At 44.9% G+C, this 25,177-nt stretch overlaps 1 protein-coding gene across 4 annotated transcripts; it reads left to right on the top strand.

Moving 5' to 3' along the window:
- On the top strand, positions 1-24,177 carry LOC113906329. 4 transcript variants are annotated; one of them, XM_027564304.1, is made up of 7 exons: positions 28-401; positions 17,777-17,987; positions 18,707-18,924; positions 21,238-21,280; positions 21,547-21,653; positions 22,122-22,174; positions 22,426-24,177. In XM_027564304.1, exons 3-7 carry the CDS (start codon positions 18,852-18,854, stop codon positions 22,582-22,584), a joined length of 435 nt encoding a protein of 144 aa, XP_027420105.1. In that variant the 5' UTR covers positions 28-401; positions 17,777-17,987; positions 18,707-18,851; the 3' UTR covers positions 22,585-24,177. The 4 variants fall into 4 exon arrangements, with proteins under 4 accessions (XP_027420102.1, XP_027420105.1, XP_027420106.1 ...); XM_027564305.1 differs by lacking the exon at positions 17,777-17,987 and having other exon boundaries at positions 18,711-18,924; XM_027564302.1 differs by lacking the exon at positions 17,777-17,987 and having other exon boundaries at positions 33-401.
- Positions 24,178-25,177: the final 1,000 nt, after the last annotated feature.

Here is a 25,177-nt window from a genome sequence, read left to right on the forward strand (position 1 = left end):
TGGTCCTTCAGCAAATATAGCTGGGAAAGATGGCTCACTGAGCCATTAACTCCTTGGTATGAATTAGTTTCTCAGCAGGAATAGTTGAGAAAGGACCTCAGGATGGGAGCAAGGATGGAGTTACAGAGAGGTAGAGCTTAAAAAAAAAGAATGCTAGGGAATCTAAAGCAAATCTCTGTGGTTTTGCTGAGGCCCACCCCGGCACAGCATGAAGATAGCTCTGCAAGCAGCCGTTGGCGTATCTCCCTCTGAGCCCAGCCAGGCGGTGGAGGAAATGAAGAGGCGCTCCAGGGAGGGGCACGGCCAAGAGGCCAGGGCAGAGCGGGGAGAGCCGGTGGTGAGCGCAGCTGCCCTGCGACATGGACGGCCCCTCGCGCTGCTGCTGCTGGCCCAGGACACAGGTAACCCGCTCTCGGAGGGCCGGGACTGCTTTCTGTTTCCCGCTGGTCTGGCATCTGGGCTCCACAAGAATAAAATGGGCCTTAAGGGATTAGAGAGCAAGGCACCTCCTGCTTCCCTTACGCTGCTCCCTAGAGCACTGTGCGTAATCTGACAGCTGTTTAGATTCCCAAACTTCCAAATCAGATGCGTAATCTGATAGCTGTTTACGAGAACAACGGGAAGGAACACCATCCATGGGGTTAGAGCATGTCTAAGTCTCTTAGGACAAGGGTTGAACTGCAGGTAAATGTATTATTAAGATGAATGCCGCCTGTTTCATTTTACTCTCTTTAATGTGGCTACGAGAACATTTGGAATTACACATGTGGCTGCCGTTGTATTTCTATTGGACATCTCTGGTCTGTACTGCTCTGGTCTCCCTTCTCCCACCTTTCCCTTTTCCCCTCAACTCTCTGATCAGACTAGAGATGCCTTTTGTCCTGGGAATCTAAAGTCTTCAGAATCAGCTTTTGGATCTTCTATTTTCAGTTGTTCAGTCACTGATTACACTTAGCAATGCTTTGCTCTGTAACAGACCCTTGGTTCTAGGATAAAGGGATTCAGGTGGCAGCAAGTAGCAGGGGGATGAACTTTTATTAAGCATCAGGGCTACCAGCTTCATTAATGTTATCGCCTTTAAACTTATTGTCCAGCCAGCTCTGTGGGGTGGGGATATTTACTTTTTCAGATAAAGCAACTGGGGCTTAGAGAGCTCTGGTAAATTGCCCGAGATTACCCACCTAGTACGAGGTGAAGAGTCAGAAGTTGAAAGCTGGTATGTCTGGCTCAAGTGCAAGTTTCCCCTCTACCCTGACCAGCAGCACAAGCTTCATTTTTGGCCTCACTTGAAATGAAACTACAGGGGTTTCCCCACTACCTGTGGGTCCTGCCTGAATTTGAAAGGGACTCACTAACAAGACCCTGGATGATGCATTATCATAGATTTCTAGGTGGTGCGAGGAACCAGCCTAGGACTGGGCCTCTGAACACCTGGGTTCATCGGCTCCTCATGTCCTAAGTGGCTTAGGACAGGTAGCTTTTGCCTCTGTAAAATGAGAGGATCTTTACACCTGTGATCCTAGGTCTGCTCGCTAGGGAAATAGAATTAGGCTGCCTTTGTCACTTAATCACTGATGGTTTACACCTGAAATTAGAGGACTTTTTTCCTAAATAAAATTTTTTTTCCAACAGTCTGAGAAACTCTTAATTCCGCATGTGCAAATTTCTGTTGAATATGCTGAAAATTAAAACCTGGAAGGGGAATCCACATTGTGTGGGTGGGCAGGAAACCTCAAATTATTTTCAAGGATCAGGGGGCTTTTGATGCCCTCCCACACGGCCGGCATTTTCCTAGTGGTTTCATGCTGGTGCGTGTCATGGGGGAATTTTGATCTGGTATCATTGCTCTAATGACTAGAAATTCTCATTATCTGTTTAGCAGATCAGAGGAATGCCAGTCTCTCCAAAACATGCTTATTAATTCTCCCTGAAAAGCCGTTTTAGGAGAGCGGCATCAAAGCCAGGCACCCCGAGGAGGGCTCCCTTTAGGCCTCTTGACAACAGCGTCTCTCATGTCAGAGCTGATCTTAAGGAGTGAGTCAGGTCCAGCCCGGGGCTCGGCCAGCTGCAGCTCCCATGCTCCCCTAAGCTTAGCTTAGGCAGCTAAGCTTCCTAAGCCCCCAACCCCCAACTCAGGACTTACTCAAACCTCTTTATTCAATGCCCTCTGATTGCTGCTAAGAAGACCTGCTGCTGCTGCTGCTGCTGCTAAGTCGCTTCAGTCGTGTCCGACTCTGTGCGACCCCATAGACGGCAGCCCATCAGGCTCCCCGGTCCCTGGGATTCTCCAGGCAAGAATAGTGGAGTGGGTTGCCATTTCCTTCGCCAATGCATGAAAGTGAAAAGTGAAAGTGAAGTCGCTCAGTCGTGTCTGACTCTTAGCGACCCCATGGATTGCAGCCTACCAGGCTCCTCCGTCCATGGGATTTTCCAGGCAAGAGTACTGGAGTGGGGTGCCATTGCCTTCTCCTAAGAAGACCTAGGAAGGCTAATTTTCCAAATGAGTTGCCGTTTCTTGTTCCCAGTCTCTGAAGGGTGAATTGAATTATCCTGCAGTAGGTAGTTCTTCTAAATGGATTTCAGGGTGAATATCTTTCCAACTTGGCAGAGTCTTAAATTAATTCATTGACAGTCTTTGAGGCCTTGACATTTGAAAAAAATGAGCCAGGGAATAAACCCTTTATTTAAACCCCTTTGAAACTTGGCTCTGGAGTTCCAAGGTGGGGTGGGAAAAAGTGACAGAAAGAGCTGTTAGGAAGGACTTCAAAACCTACTTCTTTCTTTTTTTTTTTAATTAAATTTAAAAATTCTTATTTGATTTTTAAGGGTTACTTTTCATTTACAGCTATTACAAAATATTGGCTATATTCCCCGCATTGTACAACACGTTGCACCAGGAGCCTTTGTTGAGTATCTTACACTCAACAATTTGTACCTCCCACTCTCCTACCTTCATGTTACCCGCCTCCTCTCCCGACTGGTAACCTCTAGTTTGTTCTCTGTATCTGCGAGTGCTTCTTTTTTGTTATAGTCTCTCATTTGTTGTATTTTTTGATTCCACGTATGAGTGATACTGCACAGTGCTGGTCTTTCTCTGGCTTATTTCACTTAGCATACTGCCTTCAAGTCCGTCCATGCTGCTGCAACTTGCAAAATTTTGTTCTTTTGTATGACTGAGTCGTGCTCCATTATATGTATTTATTATACATTATATATATCTTCTTTACTCATTCATCTGTTGATGGACACTTCGGTTGCTTCCCTATCTTGGCGATTGTAAATAATGTCACTATGTCACTATGAACACTGGGGTGCTGTGTGTCTTTTTGAAATAATAAAACCCATTTCTTTCTTAAGTGCAATTATTAGCAGCAAGTGATTTGTCTATTGCTCAACATATTCTGCTGCTGCTAAGTCACTTCAGTCGTGTCTGACTCTGTGCCACCCCATAGACGGCAGCCCACCAGGCTCCCCGTCCCTGGGATTCTCCAGGCAAGAACACTGGAGTGGGTTGCCATTTCTTTCTCCAATGCATGAAAGTGAAAAGTGAAAGTGAAGTCGCTCAGTCGTGTCCGACCCTCAGCGACCCCATGGACTGCAGCCTTCCAGGCTCCTCCATGGGATTTTCCAGGCAAGAGTACTGGAGTGGGGTGCCACTGCCTTCTCCGCAACATATTTTAGGGACCCATAGTTCGGGACCCTTTACTAATATTGTGTGGCTGTAAATAAAAGGAGGGAAACATTTTATTTGAGCAAAAGTTTAGTAAGTTACTTCTGGAAAAACAAACCACAAACTAGCTTTTAAAAACATCTTTCAGCATGTTGACAACAGAGTTGGTCAAAGTTACCTTCAAGTTAAGTTTTTCTGTGAGAATCCAGAAGAAAAGACCATGGGTGGGTAACCTAAACCTGTGAGGCAGCAGCTTCAATGGGAAGAACAAGATAAAGATGTTTTTCACTTTTGCTGAAGCTAATTATTATTATTATTTTTTTGAAGTCGCTCAGTCGTGTCTGACTCTTTGCGATCCCATGGATTGTAGCCCACCAGGCTCCTCTGTCCATGGGATTTTCCAGGCAAGAGTACTGGAGTGGGGTGACATTTTCTTCTCCAGGAGATCTTCCCGACCCAGGGATTGAACCCTGGTCTCCCGCACTGTAGGCAGACGCTTTACCGTCTGAGCCACCAGGGCACCCTTAAAAGACTACGACCTTCAGAAACGGGAAAAATGGATGAAAAAACAAAGACAAAAGTGATAAGGCTTAATCTTAGCAAGGCTACACGGGCACGTCACCACCCCCAGGGAGCAGTTGGGCAGTTTGAGAAAATGTGGAGGGAAATTCTGTGTGCTTTTAACGGGGTTGAGAGTCTTTCAAGGCAGGGAGCACATAGTAGGTGCTCATTTCGTGCTGAATGAACAAGACGTGGCAGGCTGGCACCTCTTTGCTGACTTGCCATTTTCAGCCCTCTCACCTGCTCCTAAAGCTGACGGAAGAGCTCTCCGTCCTCAAAGACAGGGAAGAAAGGAGTGAGGCCCACATATGCCCGTTCAGGGGTCCACAGAGCGATGGGGAGAAAGTCAACACACCTTTCTAAGGACTCAGCCGCGTCTCTAGTTGAACGCACCTTGAAATCCTGGCAGTGTGCCCTTGGGTGTGCCGGGTGGGGATAAAGATGAGGGAGGTGGTGAGAAGGGTGATGGAGAGACAGCACCCAGGAGGGTGATGCTGGAGGTGCCAGGAGGCCTTCAGGGGGTCCTGGTAGGATCCTCACGCCCCCTCCCCAACAATGCACCAGTGATGTGGCAAGTCCTTCCTCTGGGATGCACACATAAATGAAAAAGCCAGGAAAGCTGGCAGGGTGTCTGGTGGACGATGGAGGAGGAGGCCTGGAGGATAGGGGGCTAGAACCTGAGTCCTTGCTCCAGCAGCAGAGTCTTCCCAAGCCACTGATGGAGCTCTGCCTGGCTCCCTCCCTGGCTCCCTGTTTCACAGCGGTCCCTCCTGCTTCACAACAGGTATTTACTTAACATCTCCTCTGCATATGGCTTTTGGATTTCAAAATGAGATAAATAAAGTGACTGCAGTGAGGATCAGGCTCTGGGTGCACTAGATTAATGTGACATTTACTGAAATGTGTTTTAAAATAGATCCCAGGAAAATGAAGATGGTCTAACCCTTGCTCATCACATATCAAAATATATTCCTATCAGGAAAACAGGTTCATCGCAAACTGCTTCACTGACCTACATTAGAAGTAGCAGACGTTACTAGAAAGAGGTCAGAACTGCAAGATAAATTAGAGCTTTGTTAGATGCAAGGAGAGATGCTCCATAAATAGAAAGGGAAAGCTAGGGGTTGTGAGAAGAAGTTCTACTGTCAGGAGAATTTTTTTTTTTCCTCCAGCTGCTGGGTTCATGGGCAACTTCAATTATGCCTGGGCTGCCTTTGGCCATTCCATTCACTTCTGAACACTTCTTTTAAAGAACTACCTTCACTTCCCAAGGTTTCCGTTATCATGGTACTGGAGGCCTTAGAGTTTTCCACTCATCTGCCCCCCAACCCTACTCTCCTAATTCTAAGTCTCTTCCCTTTTATCATCACTCCTGTGAGGGCCTGATGCCCTGGGGAGTGGGGGAAGCTCTCTCCTCTTCTCTCTCAACACAATGACATTTACTGCAGAAAAATTAGAGAGCACAGAAGAGTAAGAAAGGAGCCTATGAAGTCACGAGGAAGCTCATCACCCAGAGAAAATCATCACTAGCCTTTGGGTGTTTGTCTTTCCAAGATGTGGACCCATAGATGGCCGTAATATACTGCTAGGTGGGGAAATGAAGAACACGCAGTGCACACACACAGACCCACACACATACGATGTGTTCATTTTGATGGAGAGTGTTTGATATTCTGTTGTGTTTATCTGCCTTTGGTCGACTAAGCAATATGACGTGAGCATCTTTTCACAGAACACTTCAATGGTTAAATCTTATTCCACTTTATGGATGTCCCACAGTTGACACAAAAGTCCACCATCTCTGAGTATCAAGGATATGTCTCCACTGCTGCCCTTAAAAATGGTTTGGCAGTCACCTGTCTTTAAGGGCTGAATCTCTGCACACATCCTTGGCAAGTTCCTCAGGATAAATTCCTCTAAGTGGAGTTGCTGGGTCAAAGAAGTATGGTCATGTCCAGGACTTTTTGATACATATCACCAAATTGTTCTTCACAAAGATTGTAACAATTTGCCCATCTGTCAGAGAGTGTCCAGAACACTAGCCAAGACTGAGAATTTTCATTTTTAAAAAATATGGTTTTAACTTACTTTATTTGTTAGTGAGATAGTACTTATTTAACTGTACTTATTTATGTAACTGGCCATTTGCATGCATGTTTGTCTAAACATTTCTTGAGCATCAGGTAGGTGCCCGAGTCTGGGTTTCCAGCAGCATGCAATGATTGGTGAGTCCTGGCTCCTTTGGGGAGGGGTCTCAGTCTAGTGGGGAGGCCAGACAAGGTTACAGAAGACTTCAGCTGTGTGTGACGAGTGCTGTGGTCTGAGATGAAGTGTAGGAGAGTCTCTTGGCCTAGTGACCTTGAGGGGTAGAGACTGGTGAGAAAGAAGGCTTCCTGGAGGAAGGGACAGCTCACTTTAGTCCTGGTGGAAAAATAGGAGACAAAGAAGATATCCGGGTGCCTACATACAGGGAAGGATGGCCCAGGGTCTGGGAAACGAAGATCAGTTTGGTGGTGGTATTGAGTGTAAAAGAAACTGCTAAGCGACAAGGCTGGAAATGCGGGCAGCCAGGTGGTGACAGGCGTCACAGCCTGTGTAAGGCCTTTGGACGACATGCCGGCAGTCGCTGGGAGGCACCGACCGTTAGCAAGCAGATTTATGCCTGATAATAATAATAACACTTTCTGTGATAATGTCAGTCCTCCTCGTTCCAGTGTCTTGGTCACTAGATTTGACAGTGTTCCTTGTGACACTGTGGGTGTTAACTGAAAAAGTAGTGAAAGATGCTAAGTAGTTTTCTACTAATTTTAATTGTGAGAAACTATGTTTTCCACTGGTGACTGATATTGCCAAGGTTATTATATCCTGAGAGCTACAATGGTGTTAGTAAAGTGTGCCCAATATATTACAGATGCAAATGCATTGACGCATTTCATGTGAGTCAACTAGATTTTTCTAACATCAATGTCTCATCGTTGGCACATTTGCTACCATGGTCCTCCATTTTGGCCTGGTTTTTTTTTTTTTTGGCTTTGGCTGTGCTGTGTGGCTTGTTGGATCGTATTCCTTGACCAGGGATAGAGTTCAGGCCCCCCGCAGTGGAAGCGCGGAGTCCTACCTGCTGGCCTGCCAGAGAATTCCCTTAATCATGTATTTTTAATGGTTGTAGAAGCTCATACTTTTCATAATTTTTTTTTCAAATTATACACGTTGTCTAGAATATTGCATCTTTTAAAGAGCTATTGCTGTTTCTGCTATTTTAATAGAAGAGAATTTTTTATTTTGATGTTGACCTTTGGATTGTAAAAGGACCTGTCCTAGGTTCACAGATAAAATGAGTCTTCTCTTTCCCTTATTTAATATTTTCTATTTTGGAGAAGTTGGCATCAATGTCAAAAGACTACAATTTGTTTGGCATCAATAATATTTCATTAACTGTTTTATGAATTGGGTTAAACTGTGTTTTTTTAAAGCATTTTTAAATCCCTGTGATTTTTCAAATATATTGTGTACATTAAGTTTTGCTTTTTTCATATTTACGTTGTTGTAAACTTTACGCCAAATTAGTGTTGAACAAATATATTTAAAAAATATATTTTCAAGAGCATAGCTTTGGCCTATTTTTAAAAATCTATGTTTTTATTAATATCAATGATTTCTGAAAGACTTTCCCATAATGCCTCTAATTGAGTTTTTCAAGTCACAATGTTTTCAATTGACTTTTTCATCACTTATTTGATGGTTGTCTCAAGTCTGATTACACTGCTTTCAATGCTCTCCGATGTTTCTCTGAAGTCTCGCAGTTCTTGGATAATATAACAGCATTTGACAATGTTGAAAGAACTTTTGCTATATTACTTAGTACTAGGCTTAAATAATGGGCAGCCTTAGAACCTTGGGGGGATTTTATGTTGAAATCCATTAAGTTTGTCATAACTTCTTTGTCATTGTTGTATCTGCCCCTCAGTTATGATTACGGCCTAGATTCAGTGTTTTCTTGTTATGGTGTTGACGGTCTACTAAAAATCTTCCTCTAGCTATATAATTTGCTGTGGAAAAAAAATTTCTTTGATGTCATATAGCTATATTGGCATTCTGAAAATTTACAAATCTAAGAATAAGTGTTTCACATGGCTTACATCAAGAGATATGTCTTAGATGTTTAACTGTGTAATATTTAACATTTCTCGCTGTTGCTGTTCAGTTGCTCAGGCGTGTCTGACTCTTTGCAACCCCAAGAACAGCCGCATGCCAGGCTTCTCTGTCCACACTGTCTCCCTGAGTTTGCTCAAACTCGAGTCCGTTGAGTTAGTGCTGCCATTCGACCATCTCACCCTGTCACCCCTTCTCCTTTTGCCCTCAGTTTTTCCCAGCATCAGTGCAGTGTCTTTTCCAATGGGTCAGTTCTTCACATTAGGTGGCCAAAGTATTGGAGCTTCAGCTTCAGCATCAGTCCTTCCAGTGAATATTCAGGACTGATTTCCCTTAGGATGGACTGGTTGGATCTCCTTGCAGTCCAAGGGACTCTCAAGAGTCTTCTCCAACACCACAGTTCAAAAGCATCAGTTCTTCGGTGCTCAGCCTTCGTTATGGTCCAACTCTCACATCCATACATGACCACTGGAAAAACCAGTAGTAGCTTTGACTATCAGAGAAAGCAATGGCACCCCATTCCAGTACTCTTGCCTGGAAACTCCCATGGACAGAGGAGCCTGGTAGGCTGCAGTCCATGGGGTCGCTAAAGAGTCGGACATGACTGATCAACTTCACTTTCACTTTTCACTTTGATGCATTGGAGAAGAAAATGGCAACCCACTCCAGTGTTCTTGCCTGGAGACTCCCAGGGACAGGGGAGCCTTGTGGGCTGCCGTCTATGGGGTCACACAAAGTTGGACACGACTGAAGCGACTTAGCAGCAGCAGCAGCAGCAGCAGCTTTGACTATAGCTTTGATTTTATGGACCTTTGTCGGCAAAGTTATGTCTCTGCTTTTTAAAACACTGTCTAGGTTTGGCATAGTTTTTCTTCCAAGGAGTGAGCATTTTTAAATTTCATGGCTGCAGTCACTGCATTGATTTTGGAGCCCAAGAAAATGAAATATGACACTGCTACATTTCCCCATCTATTTGCCATGAAATGATAGGACTGGTGTTGGAGAAGACTCTTGAGAGTCCCTTGGACTTCAAGGAGATCCAACCAGTCCATCCTAAAGGAGATCAGTCCTGGGTGTTCTTTGGAAGGACTGATGCTAAAGCTGAAACTCCAGTACTTTGGCCACCTCATGCAAAGAGTTGACTCGTTGGAAAAGACTCTGATGCTGGGAGGGATTGGGGGCAGGAGCAGAAGGGGACGACAGAGGATGAGATGGCTAGGTGGCATCACCGACTCGATGGACGTGAGTTTGAGTGAACTCCGGGAGTTGGTGATGGACAGGGAGGCCTGGCGTGCTGCGATTCATGGGGTCGCAAAGAGTCAACACAACTGAGCGACTGAACTGAACTGAACTGAACTGATAGGACTGGATGCCATGATCTTAGTTTTTTGAATGTTGGGTTGTAAGCCAGCTTTTTCACTCTTCTCTTTCGCCTTCATCAAGAGGCTCTTTAGTTCCTCTTCACTTTCTGCCATCAAGGTGGTATCATCTACATATCTGAGGTTGTTGATGTTTCTCCCAGCAATCTTGATTCCAGCTTATGCTTCATCTAGCCCAGCATTTTGCATGATGTACTCTGCATATAAGTTAAATAAGCAGGGTGACAATATACAACCTTGATGTACTCTTTTCCAATTTTTGAACCAGTCCGTTGTTCCATGTCCTGTTCTAACTGTTGCTTCTTGACCTGCATATAGTTTTCACAGGAGGCATTTCTTAACAATATTCATTTGTTAAGAATTATTCATTGTTAACATTTCTTAAGAATTCAAAACTGTTTTGGTCAACAAGTCTCCTATTTTTTAATTATTTGACTTTTGTTTTTTCATTCACTAACCAGTGTGTATGCTATTTGGTGTTTGTATCCTGGATGAATGTTCTGCTCTGTTGCTATTATCCTTTAATGATTTCTGTAAATGAAGAATCTCATTTGAACACTCATATATTTTCTTGGGTGATCCTCTGAATGCTAATGTCTTGCTAAAGACATAATTGTGTATATTATGTGTTCAACAAGAGAATGCCAATATTTTCTTTATCATATAGAATCTGTTTTGCAGCCTTAATAATCACATATTTTTTCCAATCAGATTTGAAATTTGAATATGCAATACTACTATTAATGTTCATTTCAGATTCTTCACACACAAAAATAGCGGTAAATGCTCTCAATCTTTGTGCTCTTTCTTATTTTCCAATTGATCTATTTCATTCTCAAAGTGTTGGCAACATACAAATCCTTTGAAATGTGATAAAGTGACCAGAATCTGGGCTTCCCGGGTGGTGCGATGGCAAAGAGCCCGCCTGCCAAGGCAGAGGGTGCAGGCGACCTGGGTTTTGAGATGATCCCCTGGAGAAGGAAATGGCGATCTACTCCAGTATTCTTGCTGAAAAATTCCATGAATAGAGGGCTACAGTCCATGAGGTCACAAAAGGTCTGAAGCGACTGAGCACACATGTATGCAAACAGAATCTAGTGTATTTTTTCCTCACCATTTAGAAGAATTTTTGTCCATTATATTTCCCTAAACTTCCAATCTGCATCATCTTATGTAAAGTAAACATTTCCTACCTGAGATGGGTAGTTTTCAACAAGAGTGAGCCTTTGTTTCACATTCAAAGTACAAGGCTATTTATTTGGGTTCTTTGCATTTTTTTCTAGTTTTCCTTGAAATCTATCAGTTGTGGTTGACAATGGAATGAAAATGTAAATACAGATCCTGCTCACGTTTCTGTGACACATTCCGTGAAATCTATGACTCTGAACTCTTATCTGTATCCTTTTGTTATTTCACCTTTTCTCTCCCTAGTTTTATTCAACAATGCATACCATTTTCTCCTTTTTTTGGCTGCACTGAGTCTTTGTTGCTTTGCATGGGCTTTCTCTAGCTGCAGTGCGGAGGGGACTCCGGGTGTGGTGGCTTATCTTGTTGCAGAGCACAGACTCTAGGCTCGAGGGCTTCAGTAGTTGCAGCGTGTAAGCTTGGCAGTTGCAGCTCGTGGGCTCAATAGTTGCGGTGCATGGGCTTAGTTGCTCCATGGCATGCAGCATCTTCCCCACCAGTGATCGAGCCTGTGTCCCCTACGTTGTCAGGCAGATTCCCATCCACTGTGCCACCAGGGAAGTCCACAAATCATTTTATTTCTTTCCTTCTGTAGGCAGGTTTTCAATTTCTGTTTTTGGGTTTGATACCTTTTTTCTTTCCAATATCATGGGGAAAATAATATATGAGCTTAATTTCTCATTTTAGAATGTGTAACTTTTAAAAATATTATGTAGCAAGCTATGAAATGTAACTGCAGTTAATTTTTGTCCTAAAGAAATTTCTTCTATATAGGGCAGAAGGAAAGTAATAGAATATTATTATTCTATTATCTCAGCTGTAAAAAGAATGAACTCCTGCCATTTGCAGCAACATGAATGGACCTAGAGGGTATTATGCCAAGCGAGATATGCAAGACAGAGAAAGACAAATGCTGTATGGTTTCACTTACATATGGAACCTAAAAACAAAACAAATTAACAAAGATAACAAAACAGAAATAGAGTCATAGATACAGAGGACAAACACAAAGAGGCTGTCGGAGGGGAGGAGAAAAATAGGTGAGAGAGATTAAGAGGTACAAAGTACCTTGACTTTGCAAAGTAAATGAGTCATGGGTATGAAATGTATGGTATAAGGAATATAGTCAACAATTATGTAGTATCTTTGTATGGTGACAGAGGGTGACTAGACTTATTGTGATCATTTTGAAATGTATAGAGATATCAAATCACTATGCCGTGTAACAGGAACTAACATAATGCTACAGATCAATTATACTTCAGAAACAAACATAGAAAAAGAGATCAGATTTATAGTAACCAGAGATGGAGGTGGAGGAGGGGGAATTGGATGCAGGCAGTCAAAAGGTACAAACGTCCAGTTATAAAGTAACAAGTACTACAGCGTAAGGTACAACATGATAAATATAATTAACGCTGCTGTATGTTACATATGAAAGTTGTTAAGAGAGTAAGTAAATCCTAAGATTTACTTAGGATATTTTCACAGGGAAAATTTCTTTTATATTTCTTTAATTTTGTATCTGTATGAGATATAGATGTTCACTAAATTTACTGTGGTAACCATTTCAGGGTAATCATTATACAGCAATCTCTAATTTATGAATGTACATAATTACTTTGTAGGGCTCCCCAGGTAGCTCAGTGGTAAAGAATCTGCCTGCCCAAGCAAGAGACAAGGGTTTGATCTCTGAATTGGGAAGACCTTCTGGAGGAGGAAATGGTAACCCACTCCAGTATTCTTACTTGAAAATCCTGTGGACAGAGGAGCCTGACAGGCTCTAGTCCATGGGGTCTTGAAGAATCAGACATGACTGGATGACTGAGCACTAGCACAATTATTTTGTATATATGTAATGGAAATGAACATTCATTATTACAAAAGTTGAGTTATATCATATTTAAAATCTGGTAGATTAAAATTAGCAACTCTGAACTACTGTTCAGGTGGACAATTTGAATTATAAGGCAAAATTTTAAATTTAGCCAATACACAAATACTTATATAGGATTTAAAATTTTTTAGATAAAAATCAAAACAGCAGTTGGAAAAGCAGCTCCTTGTTTGGAAGCACTAATCATTGTAGATGTTTTCAGTTAACGAGGTCTTCATCAACCTCTTTGTGCTTTACTTACGAAGCAAGAGTCTTTTTATTTCCATCTGTCAGAAAATTATCATAATAAATGGATTTTTGGTAGATAATTTATTGTTATTTTTCAGAAAATTATTGTAGTAAGGACATAAATCACCTACCTTTGAAATCAGTAGTCAAAGATATCTATGATGGGAGTAGTCTCCTTAGATGTCATGACCTTGAGCAATAAACAACCTGAGCAACCATCCTTGGCTACTCTAAACATTTTTATGGCCAGTACAGCTAATAAAGTGCTCCCACATACAGAGAAACAACCTGTGTAGGAAATGAAGGACAGGCTAAGTGATCCTGAGACATGTGTTTGGATGCTCCTCCTGAGGTTCGCAGAGTCATTGGGCAATTCACTCCTCATTCCCTGGGAATCCTTGTCAATTCATCTACAAATGGGGATAAGTTGTATGCCTAATCCTTCAAACTGCTACGTGGAGGCCAGGGAGATGTTCCCAGTTCTGAATCGTAAATGAAATCATGAGATGTGTATGAGAGATGTGTTTCCATTTTGTACTCGATAAAATATGCTTTCCTTAAAAATTGTATTGTTTTAAAATCGAATGAAGTACATGTCCAGAGCCAGTAAAAGCCAGTAATTCCAATGAATTTGAAATCATTTCCTGTTAAGTCACCTGTGGACAGTTGCTGATTTTACAGGTCCAGTGCTGAACTTCTGTAGGAGCCTAAGGGGTTAACATCCTCATTTTCTTAGGAAGCCAAATGTTAAGGTAACTGTTTGAAGCTTGCAAATAAGCCACTGTGCAAACTGAAAACCTAAAGATGATCTTTACAGCAACTCCCGTCCAATAAATGGCTCTATAATAAACCTCAAGAGGACACAGGGTTTCTATTTTGAGAAATGAAAATTTGCAAAAACAACCAGAAAAGCGGTTGAAGTCCCAGAAATGGTAAGAATAGTGACATCAGCGGAAGCCAGGGGGAAGTTTGGTTGAACACCCTCCCCCCTCTTCTCCTGATGACCCCACTTGATTACAGCAGTATGTCTGGCCAGACTGGAGAAAAGGAGTGTGTCCCATCCTTCCCTCACACAGCAAGCATTTACTGTGGGCCTGCTACGTTCCAGGCGCTGGCCGTGGGCTGGTTGAGTCGCATCAGACCTGATCTTGGCCCACACAGGGCTCTTGAGTTCTCGTCTGTGAACTGTCTTTCCCACACCGTGTTTCCCCAGATTCTGGCCCTCTTTCCTTCCACCATCCTAGGTGATAGCTTCCCTTCAGCCTCAGGTGTCCAGGATTCCTCCTCTTATGAATAATTTCAGATATTCACCAAGGGAGAAATGACTGCATATTCCTTTGCTCCTGGCACCACGGTACTTCCAGAGCCTCAGCACTGCCTATAGAAAGCTTTCTTATTGTTCAGAATCAGCACAAATGGCACCTCCTCCATGCAGCCTTCCCTCATTGCCCAAGTTTGGAATGGTTTGTCCTTCCTCTCTGATCCAATAGCCCTTTGTTGGTACATCACTTGAGCACTGACCACACACCTGCTTTTTCTTACAGCTGTTGGGGGCGTCAGTGGAGACCTTTCCTGGCAGATTGGGCTGGGAGGACAGGGGATACCACTCTCTGAGCCCAGGGCCCATGTCTAAATCCTCTCTACCCCTGTAGCCTGCTTTGTTCTGCTGGGTACACACCATAAAATTTTTTAAAATTTTGGCTGGATTGGACTCTTTTCTTTGATTTTAGTTTCCCAGAATTAGCTTGATCAAACTCTGCTGTTAGTGGCGCTCTGCCATCATGGGTCCAGGCATAGCTCTTATGGTCCATTATTTAATAACTTTTGGCCTCCAGACTTATTTCCTATCCTCCGTCCTGCGCTCCCCTCCCCCATCCCTCACTCAACTACCCTAACCCAGGCATGGATACACATTTTTGTTTTAATAAAATGCAACCTTCTAATGAATCTAAATAACATCTAAGTGTTCAAGTGTGTAAGCTTGAGCACTTAACGTTGTTTGGGATTGAATTTGCCTTTTGGCCAAGAGAATGAAACACTTCGTTAGAATTTCAGGCCCTAGCCAGCAGTGTGAATTTGTCTGGGGCAGGACAGGTGACCCCCGGAATCCAAGGGGTACACAGTCAGCAGCTTAGTCTGGCACAAAAGCTCTGCTTCCTCTCTCCGGTCGCCCCACCTCAGAGCCTGTCCCCCATACCAGGGCTCTGTCCTCTCTGGCAGAGCCTGTCTACACAGCTGCCATGGTGCCAGCCAGGAGGCCCCAGAGAGTTCTCTTTTCCAAGAGATTATCTGTTCTCCTTGACACATACGGCTCTTTGAAGAAGCCCATTTCTGTTTCTCCTGCATCTTTTGGTTTGTGCTCCTTGATCACACCCTTGGTAAAGTGCCCACACCCACCCTATGGTGAAGAAACTCAGACCAGCTGTTCTCAGATTTTTTGGTCTCAGTGCCCCTTTATACTCTTAAAAGAGTATAGTCTTAAAAGTATATACTCTTAAAAGAGTATAAAGGGGCACTGAGACCAAAAAATCTGAGAACAGCTGGTCTTGGAGAAGGAAATGGCAACCCACTCCAGTATTCTTTCGAGAGAATCCCAGGGATGGCGGAGCCTGGTGGGGTGCTGTCTATGGGGTCGCACAGAATCTGACACGACTGAAGCGACTTAGCAGCAGCAGCAGCAGGCTGTATCCATCTGCATTTACCACATTAGGAATTAAAACTGACAATTTAAAAATAAGTCTTAACTAATTTTTAAAGAAGTACTATAACCATTACATATTAATACAGTTAACACACTTCTATGAAAAATTAACCATATATTCCAAATCATGAAAAATTTAGTGAGAACAAAAGTATTGCTTGACATTTTTGCCAATCTCATGATTAATATCTAGCTTGGTAAAAGAGAACTAGATTCTCAGATCTGCTTCTGCAGTCAGTCTGTTGCCATATCACATGTCACGTAGCCTTTGGAAAACTCCACTGGACCTTGAGAAACACAGAGAGTGAAAATAGCAACTAACCTTTTAGCACTATGATGACAGAGTTTTTATGCTCCCAAACCTCTGAAAGGCTCCCTGGAACCCCCAGGATAACCCCTAGGATATTCCCAGACCACACTTTGGGAACTGCCTGCTGCGTTAGACCATTGGTCTCCTTATGTTAAGCAGACTATGGATTGCAGTTGTTCAGTCGCTGAGCCATGTCCGCCTCTTTGGGACCCCATGGACTGCAGCACTCTAGAGTATGGATTGGGTCTCAGTAATTCTTGTTTGAAGCACTTGGAAATATCTGTGCCATTGCGAGTTATTCTACCCTCATAGTCACCCGGGGAAACACTGCACTTGTTCTGCTGATGGCATTTGGTTCTTATAGAGGACAGCCTCCTGAGATGAGGCCGCTCTGTTGAATATCCTTAGTGCTTTCAGATCTTTGTTCTTTGAGGAGCATTTTGATTTCAGGAAATAGCCAAAGGTGACGTGAACTGAAATCTGGCAAATTACTTGGGTAGTCAGTTGGGTAACATTACATTTTTGGAATTTAAAAAGTAACACTGACTTCTTAATATTTGGATTTCAAAGCTGCCTTAACAAGCTAATGTTACATATATATATTCATACCTGTGCAGATGATGTTTGAATATGTTTAATAATTGCACCATCCTCTGAAGAGTAAAAATTGGAAACAAAGCCTTAATGTCCACAAGGAGACCAGTTAAATAAACCATGGACATCCATGGAGTAGAACGCTTGGCAGATGAAAAAAAGAATGAGAAAGAGCTTTACATATTGATAACGAATTAACTCCAATGTGTATCACGTGAAAAGGCAAGAGGCAGATTAATATATATAGTATGCTATCATCCACAGGAAAAAAACTGTATTGCTTGTATGCATCTATACGTCTGTGTGTGTGTGTGTGTGTGTGTGTGTGTGTTTGCTCATATACATAAGGTGTTCATGAGCAAACACGAGCACCTTATGTACGCTGGTTGCCTCCAGAGAGAGGAACTAGCTGCCTGGGGTGAAGAGTAGAAAAGCACCTTTTCAAGGACTATCTTTCTGTTCCTTTTAAGTTTATAGTCATATGAATGTTCCTAATAAAATAAAAACTTTCAGAAGCCCCAAACTTAAAAAATTATGATGTTCCCTCCTTCTTTCAAAATTAAAAATAAAAACAATTCTTAACACTTAGAAAGGCTATCCTCCACAGAGGAGTTCTTAGTATTACTTGAGCAATTAGGATGATTATTAGAAAAACAATACAATGTACACGGGGAGCACATCCAAAGAAGACACCCGAAGGGGAGGAACTAGTCATTCTGTTCAGTCCAGTTCAGTCGCTCAGTCGTGTCCACCTCTTTGCAACCCCATGGACCGCAGCACGCCAGGCCTCCCCGTCCATCGCCAACTCCCAGAGTCTACTCAGACTCATGTCCACTGAGCCGGTGATGCGTTTTGTAGTCCTACCTTATTCTTTTCACCGTCGCCCCATTCCCCAAAGGGGGAAACTGAGTCCAGACGGGCTTAGTGACTCATCTATGTCATTTGGGCTCTGGGCTCCGACTCCTGCCTTGTTAGGGGGGTTCCTGATGTCTCCTGCAGGTCTCTTTGTGGGGGTGTGGCCGTGGGTGGGGGGGTGGAGGGGGACAGATCCTCTTTCATTTGGTGCTAAACACCATCTCTCCCCACTTCCCACCCACAGCAGGGGTCGTGATGGCAGCTCTTGGGCAGTGTCCTCTGCACCCCGGCCCCTTCGGCTCTCCACGCACCCAGGCGGGGCCACCTCCTCCAGGCTCTGCTGGGACACTGCTCTTGGTTCTGCAGACAAAGTGCCTCAACTTCCACAATCGGCACTTCCCAGATCAATCATCACCTACTTTATCATCCAGTTTGGTTGGTTCAGATGACTTTAAGTAAGTAAGCGTTAGTCACTCAGTCGTGCCCGACTCTTTGCGACCCCATGGACTGCAGCCCACCAGGCTCCTCTGTCCATGAGATTTTCCAGGCAAGGATACTGGAGTGGGTTGCCATTTCCTTCTCCAGGGGATCTTCCCAACCCAGGGATCGAACCCAGGTTTCCTGCACTGCAGGCAGATTCTTTACCAACTGAGCTACAAGGGAAGCCCAGATGTCTTTGGACTGTCTTAAATCAACTTCTCCTTCAAAGGATAAAGATTTACCATCAATGAAGGGATTGAAAGTCTGTGGTGGAGACTTGCCAAGGTTCTGATAGAGGCTGAGTGACCCTGGTTGGGTTCCTCAGAAGAATCTTGGGCATTTATTCATTCATTCACTCAACGAATGTATGTTGAACCTATGAATTGGAGAGGCACTGTTCTAGGCCCCGGGTATATGGCGATGACCACAACAGGGAAGCTTTCTGTTCCTGTGGGGCTTATGTTCTTGTGATAAGAGACTAACAGTAAGCAAGCAAACTAATCAGTGGTTGTGGTAAATTCACATTCTAGTTAAGAGATCAGAGGGCGATGGGGCAGAGAGGCTGGGATGCTGACTTTGGACCGTGTGCTTGGGGAAGGCCTGTCTGAAGATGGCCTCTTTAAGAGAAAGAAATTATCTCAGGGCCCTGAGGCCCTCCTTTCCAGAGGTGAGAGTCTAACGTTCTCTGCATCAGACAGGTTCCTATGGAAGCATGAAACACAGCGAGGAGAAGAGAATTGCCGATTCCCAGGGGCCTGTGTCTGCCAGCGGCTGCTGAGTACCTCTGAGAAACTCTGCTTTGAGCTAATAGGAACCCCCTGTTCTGGGAAGATCAGTATATGGAACAAAAACCTCTGGGTGGACCCCTGGGCAAGATGAATTTGACCGACCATATGTTCCAGGACTCCAGCGGTAAGTCCTAGACACCACCACTCAGTTGCTCGGCTTGGGTAAGATGAGCAAAATGCCAGCTCTGGGAAAGTGGCTGCTAGTTTCTATTAAATAATAGTCTGACCATTTAGTTCTTGAACAACACTATGACCATCCCACAGATGAGGAAAATGAGACTCAGAGAGGTGACATGACTGTCCTAAGATCACACAAGTTTCTCTTGAGTACCTGAGACCAGGCCATGGGACCCTCAAGCTCAGATTCTTTCACGATGTCATCCTTCATGCTGTTATGCCCACTGACCTTCCTCGGCCTTCCCAGGACAGGCCTTTGCCCTTTTCTGGCCCTAAATGGACAGTCTCATGTTGTCTGTCTTCCTTGCTGAGAACAGATGTGCCCTGCCTGGCCAGCACCCTCCAGCTGGTACCCCAGGCTCCTGTCTTATCACTCTGGGCTTTTGTACGACATTCACCACTGCCTACACACTCAAGTCCTGTGTCTTGGTATCTCATCTTGAGTAATTCCCTGCTGGTGCTGTGGGCACTGGAAGATCTGGTTTCCAAGTCCCCTCCCTACCCTTTGCCCAGACAGTGGGCAGGGTCTGTTAAAGAGAAACTTGGTGAGCCAGCTGTCATACTTAGAAGGGGGACAGGAAAGAAGGCCAAGAGGAAGTGAACCATGGAGGTACCTGACCCAAATCCACCCAGCCTTCGTGCTCCAGGAGCTGTAATTCTTGGTGCAGTACTTCTGCCTTTAGATATTATGTATCGTCAGTGGGTATTAGCTTGCCCTAGTGATCCAGTAGGTTCCCTCTTCCCCACTCCAGCAGCAGTCTCTGCATCTCAGCTCCCAAGATGTGTCTGGAGAGCTGCGTTAAACCATGCAGCTCTGCTTTAAGGGGGAAGGAATAGGAAGAGGCCTAAGTACAGGCAAGAAAGCTTTGAGTTTAGAATTGAAAACATGGACTCCAGCACTGACTCCAGCACTTAGTAGCAGCAAGTAACTGACCCTGAGGATCTATACAGTAGGAGATTGGGTTACATGTGTTTTAAGATTCCCTCTAACTCTGAGAATCCAGGGTCAGACTGAATGGAGAGGGGATAAGTTTAGTGTCTCCGTCCCTTGATGCAGGAGAAATTTTTGAAGTGTGGATGATAACACCATCACCTCCTCACCAAACATGGGCAGGCTGTAACAGCTGGTACCTCTGCCTGGTTCCATTCCAACTGCCCGGTGTCCTGACCATTCCCCATCCCTCACATGTGCGCCTCCCTGGGGATGGTTGCCTGCATCCTCCTGATTGTCTTTTTTTTTTGAACATCCTGCCGTGGCTGTTGACCCTTTGTAAGAATGGCAGAACTCAGGAGTACAACAATAGCCTGATAGCAAGCTGCAGTTTAACTCAGGTCAGAGAGATATGGGTTCAAGTCTGATCTCTGCCACTGTCTAGCTCTATGACCTTGAGCAAGTCTGATCTCTGCGGGCTGGTTTCCTTACTGTGAGGTGGGTATAATGATTGCTTCCAGCTTATTATCTGTCTATGAAGAATGAATAAGATAATGAATGTGCCGGGTATATATCCAGCCCCCAGTGTAAGGTAGCTAATATTACTGTTTAGGGTCCCATAGAGTTCATTTGGGTATGTGTTGTCTCAGTCATTTCCAGCTGCTATAACAAATTACTGTTTGGGTGGTTTATAAACAACAGACATTTCTCATAGTTCTGGGGGCCAGAAGGTCTAAGGTAAGGCCCTGGCACATTCAATGTCTGGTGAGAGCCCGCTTCTGGTTCTTAGATGGTTGTCTTCTTGCGGTGTCCTCACAGGTTTGAAGGGGGCAAGGAGACCCTCTGGAGTCTCTTTTATAGAAGAACTAATCCCGTTCATGAGGGCTTCACCCTCTTGACCTACTCACCTCCCAAAGACCCTACCTTCAAACACCATCACCTTGGGGGTTAGGATTTTAACACATGAGTCTGGCAGGACACAAGCATTCAGTCTATGCTGCTGCTACTGCTAAGTCGCTTCAGTCGTGTCCGACTCTGTGCGACCCCATAGACGCCAGCCCACCAGGCTCCCCCGTCCCTGGGATTCTCCAGGCAAAAACACTGGAGTGGGTTGCCATTTCCTTCTCCAATGCATGAAAGTGAAAGTGAAAGTGAAGTCGCTCAGTCATGTCCGACTCTTTGTGACCCCATGGACTGCAGCCCACCAGGCTCCTCCATCCGTGGGATTCTCCAGGCAAGAGTACTAGAGTGGGGTGCCATCGCCTTCTCCAATTCAGTCTATAGCATGTGTTAAAGAATTACTCTCAAATTTCCTTTCCCTTTCTGCAGAGAACATCACCACCTCAACGTCAGGCCCCACACTACCCAGCAGGTGGGTGAAAGAAGGGCTGGCCCCTGGAGGAGTATCGGGGATCTTGGAAGGGGGGTCTGCTTGGCCCGGTGTGGGAACTGGTGTGGGTGGGACCTTGGCATGGAGATCGGGGCAGAGGGAAGAGGGTCGACATGGAGGCAGGAGATGGTTGGCTGTTGGGGAGGTGGAAGCCCAGCAGTGGGGAGGCCCCAGGGCCACCTTGTGGATAGTCCCCACAGCCGGCTAGGGCACTGAAGTGTCCTCATTCTCTCGTTCACTTCCCTCAGCCTAGACACAGCGGCCACAGCTGTTTCTGGCTCCATTGGTGTCGTGGCCCTCATCTTGCTCCTGGTGGGACTCTTGTCCGTGACTCTGAAAAAATGGAGGCATGAGAGTGAGTTGACCAGCTGGCCCTGGAGCTAAGTATGAGGACAGGGGGGAAACTGAGGGTAGGAACGGGGTGTCTTTCCTCTGGGGCAGCCTTGGGGGAGGGGAGAACAGGGAGGCTGTAGGTCTATTCTCTGGAGTAGCCAGGGACTCAGCACAGAGCAACAAGATTTGTTTATGGTACAAACTCTTTATGCTAAAAGTCACACATGAGCAATCTGAACAGACATGGTTCAAATGTATCAACTAAAATAAATTTTGATACCAAGTAATATCTAAATAATAACGAAAATCATAAAGGGTAAAACAGTGCTCACTCTCCCTGTCTCTTCCTGGGCACTTAGCCCAGTCTCAGAGGGCCAGTGGGTTGAACGTGGTGGCTTTGCATTCTGAAGTTCAACCCTAAGTCCAGCAATCAAAGAAAGATGGCTACCACCCCAACTTAGACTGACTCTGAATTTATTAATTCTTCTAGGACTATTTAAGAAACAACAGAAGCATCAGACCAACTTTCTCCACAAATCCTTGGTAAGGAAATGGCTGAGTCATACCTAGAGGGTCTCCTGGTTATCTCTGCCAGGATTTCATGCTGTTCCTAGGCAGGCACCACACAGGTATTGTGGTGGTGAGGCAGAGAACAGCCCTAAAAGAAATGTTTTTGAAGATCAGAGCTTGCTCAGCAAGAACCCGAGGTTCCACTTGCTGTCCTGTAGGGACCCCGGTAGCCTGTTCTGTCTTTGGAATCACTGGTGTCTCTCACCTGCATCCTGTCTCTAAAGGAGCTTTCCTGCCATGCCGATGCCATATATTCCAACGTGATCAACCTGGCACCCAGGAAAGAGGATGACTTTGCTGTCTATGCCAACGTGCCCCCTTTCAGCCGCCCCAGGAGGACATCACCAGACCACGTGGAATATGCCTCCATTGTATTTCACTGATGAGAGGCTCGTGAGATGCTTCAGAGTGGAGAGTCAGACCTGTGCCTATCTGTATCCTGATGCGGCTTTTGCTCTAGATATGTGTGTATATGTGTGCATGTGTGTGTGTGTGTCTTTGCACGTGCCTGTGTGTGTTCATGCCCGCCCATGCTCAAAAACCATAATATGTATTCTGATGGAGGTAAACGACTTGGTATTTCTTCTAATTTATTGGAAGCAAGGTGCAGTTCTAATGGAAAGGGGTGACATCTGAGTGACAAGGGACATAGTCATTTCAGCCACTCTGAGCCAGAGGCAGGTTCCTGAGAGAGACTGGCCGAAAGAAGAGCCGTCTCTCTCCCCTGCCCCTCATAAGGCCAGGGCTGAGGAGCAGGGCTCACCCCACTCAGGGACCAGCTCCCGGACTTCGTCTCTGCTGTGCTGCCGTGTAAGGAGCTGACTCCCTGCAGAGGTTAACGCGTGCGTCACACTCAGGTCTGTGGCTGATCACCACGCACATTTTCACAGCAGCTTTCCAGGGCCATGCAGCAAGTGTGGAGGGAGGCGGCGTGGGGGAGCTGCAAGTCCATGGGGTCTCAAAGAGTTGGACATGACTGAAGCAACTTAGCACGCAAATGCAATGGAGAAAAGAAAATTTCATTTAAAAACAAAGCTTATGGAAGCCACTTTCATCTTCGAGGATGATGTGATTCACATCGTTAAGAAAACACCTATTCTACGGATCCATTCCATCTATAGAGACTGGAGAGGGGAGATGAAAGTAGGAAGGAAACACAAAGATTTCCAAGCCTCTGCCTTCTTTTCTATTGATAATGGGAAAGTTCAAGAGCAGGCAACCCTTTGTCTTTAACACAGCTGTATGATGACCAGGTACCCTGATTTGTTGGGGATTTTCCTGGTGTACAACTGTGGTCCCAGCAAAATTATTATTAGATCCCCTTTCATTCTCTAAATTGTCATAGTTTGGATGATAGATTATGTGGTCACCTGTTCACAAGATTTTGAGAGTGCAAAAGCAATTCCAAGACCAATAAGGAAGGGAAAGCAAAGTTGTTTTGTACAATAAAGTGGGAACGGAATCGGGGGGGGAGTGGAGGAGGCTGCATGTACGGTGCCTTGGGGAGGTGCGAGGGCAGTCTGGAGGCCAAACGGAGCTAAAATCACATAAAGATTTCCACCACCATAAACCTTGGTAAAGCCCAGTGAACACAACAATTCCTGGTGCGGGTATTTAGGGGAAGGGGGCACCATGGAAAGGGAACCGAAGTCTACATCTAGGTCAGCACAGAGCAGAAATAAAGGGAAGTGGTAAGAGGTGCAATATGAATGAGCTGGACCGTTCAGAGGAAGGCTGAGCTCAGAGCCGGAAGAGAACACAAGAACGCAAACTCTCTGAAACTTCTCAGAAATCTCAGGGAGGGGACCAGAGTTTCGGAAGAACCTACAGTTGGGAGGTTAACAACGGTATTTAATGGGTAGTTTGACCTCAGCATGAATCTGGGTTGTAAAATTTAAACAGCTTCCTTTATGGTGAGACTTCTCAGAGGCTTCAATATGTAATCTACTTCATGAATAAAGTCCTTCATGAATAAAGCTCTCTTTTGTTTTCCTAGGGAGCATTCCATAGGGCAGGAAGTAATCCTTGTAACATCCTGTGGGAAGGCTTTTTTAAGGGGCCACCTGCCCAGGAGGCACTGTCACAGGGATCTCGGGTGGTGTGGGCCTGGAACGGCTTGCCGTGAAGCCTCTGTTCCCGGCCAGAGGTTGGGGTCAGGTCACGGCGGTGAGAGCACCAAATTCCGGCCACTAGACCAGTGGTCGGTGACAAGGCCCTGCCCCTTCAGCTTTGAGGCAGAAGAATTTCCACAAAGATGGAAAGTAATGTTACAAAGTATTTATTAGGAAGAAAAAGTACAGTACTTATGGATAGACATACGAAAGAGAGAGTCACACTGTCGTGGTGGTTTAAATCATTTGTATGGGACATTTCTTCTGGGTTTCTTTTGGCCAGTCATTCTGATTTGCCTGGTTCAGAGTCCGTATTTGGTTTATCTCAGTGTCCTCCTGTGTGTGCACATGCATCTCTTAACAGAGATGGATTCCACCGAAGAGCCTATGGGCGGAGCTTCACTTAGGATCACTCTCCTTTTGACCTCCAAGGAGCCTTTCTGCACGTGTGTAGTCGGGGAGGTGTCCTGACTTGGAGAATGAGAAATACATGGTCTCTTCTATCTGGGCAGGGCCCAGCTTCCTCTCTCAATTGTCCTGCTATTGATATTTTGGAGTTTCAGCTTGCAGGGGATGACTCTCCAATTGCTTTACACTGGGGGAAGGGGCACCTACCTCCTGCCTCAAAAGGGGGATCTCAGCCTAACTCTGCTTCTGATTCTACCCAAGAGTGAACAGTGGTCATTATTAGTCTTGTATGTGGCAAATAGAATGGCTGTGAAGCCAGGACACTTCCCTTTTCCAGCCTTGATTTGTACCCAACAGTTCCCATTTTTAGCTTCCCAGGTGGCTCTAGTGGTAAAGAACCTGCCTGTCAATGCAGGAGACATGAGAGACGCGGGTTCCACCCCTGGGTCAGGAAGAT

Source organism: Bos indicus x Bos taurus, chromosome 16 (assembly GCF_003369695.1).
Source record: "Bos indicus x Bos taurus breed Angus x Brahman F1 hybrid chromosome 16, Bos_hybrid_MaternalHap_v2.0, whole genome shotgun sequence".
NCBI classification, from domain to species: domain Eukaryota; kingdom Metazoa; phylum Chordata; class Mammalia; order Artiodactyla; family Bovidae; genus Bos; species Bos indicus x Bos taurus.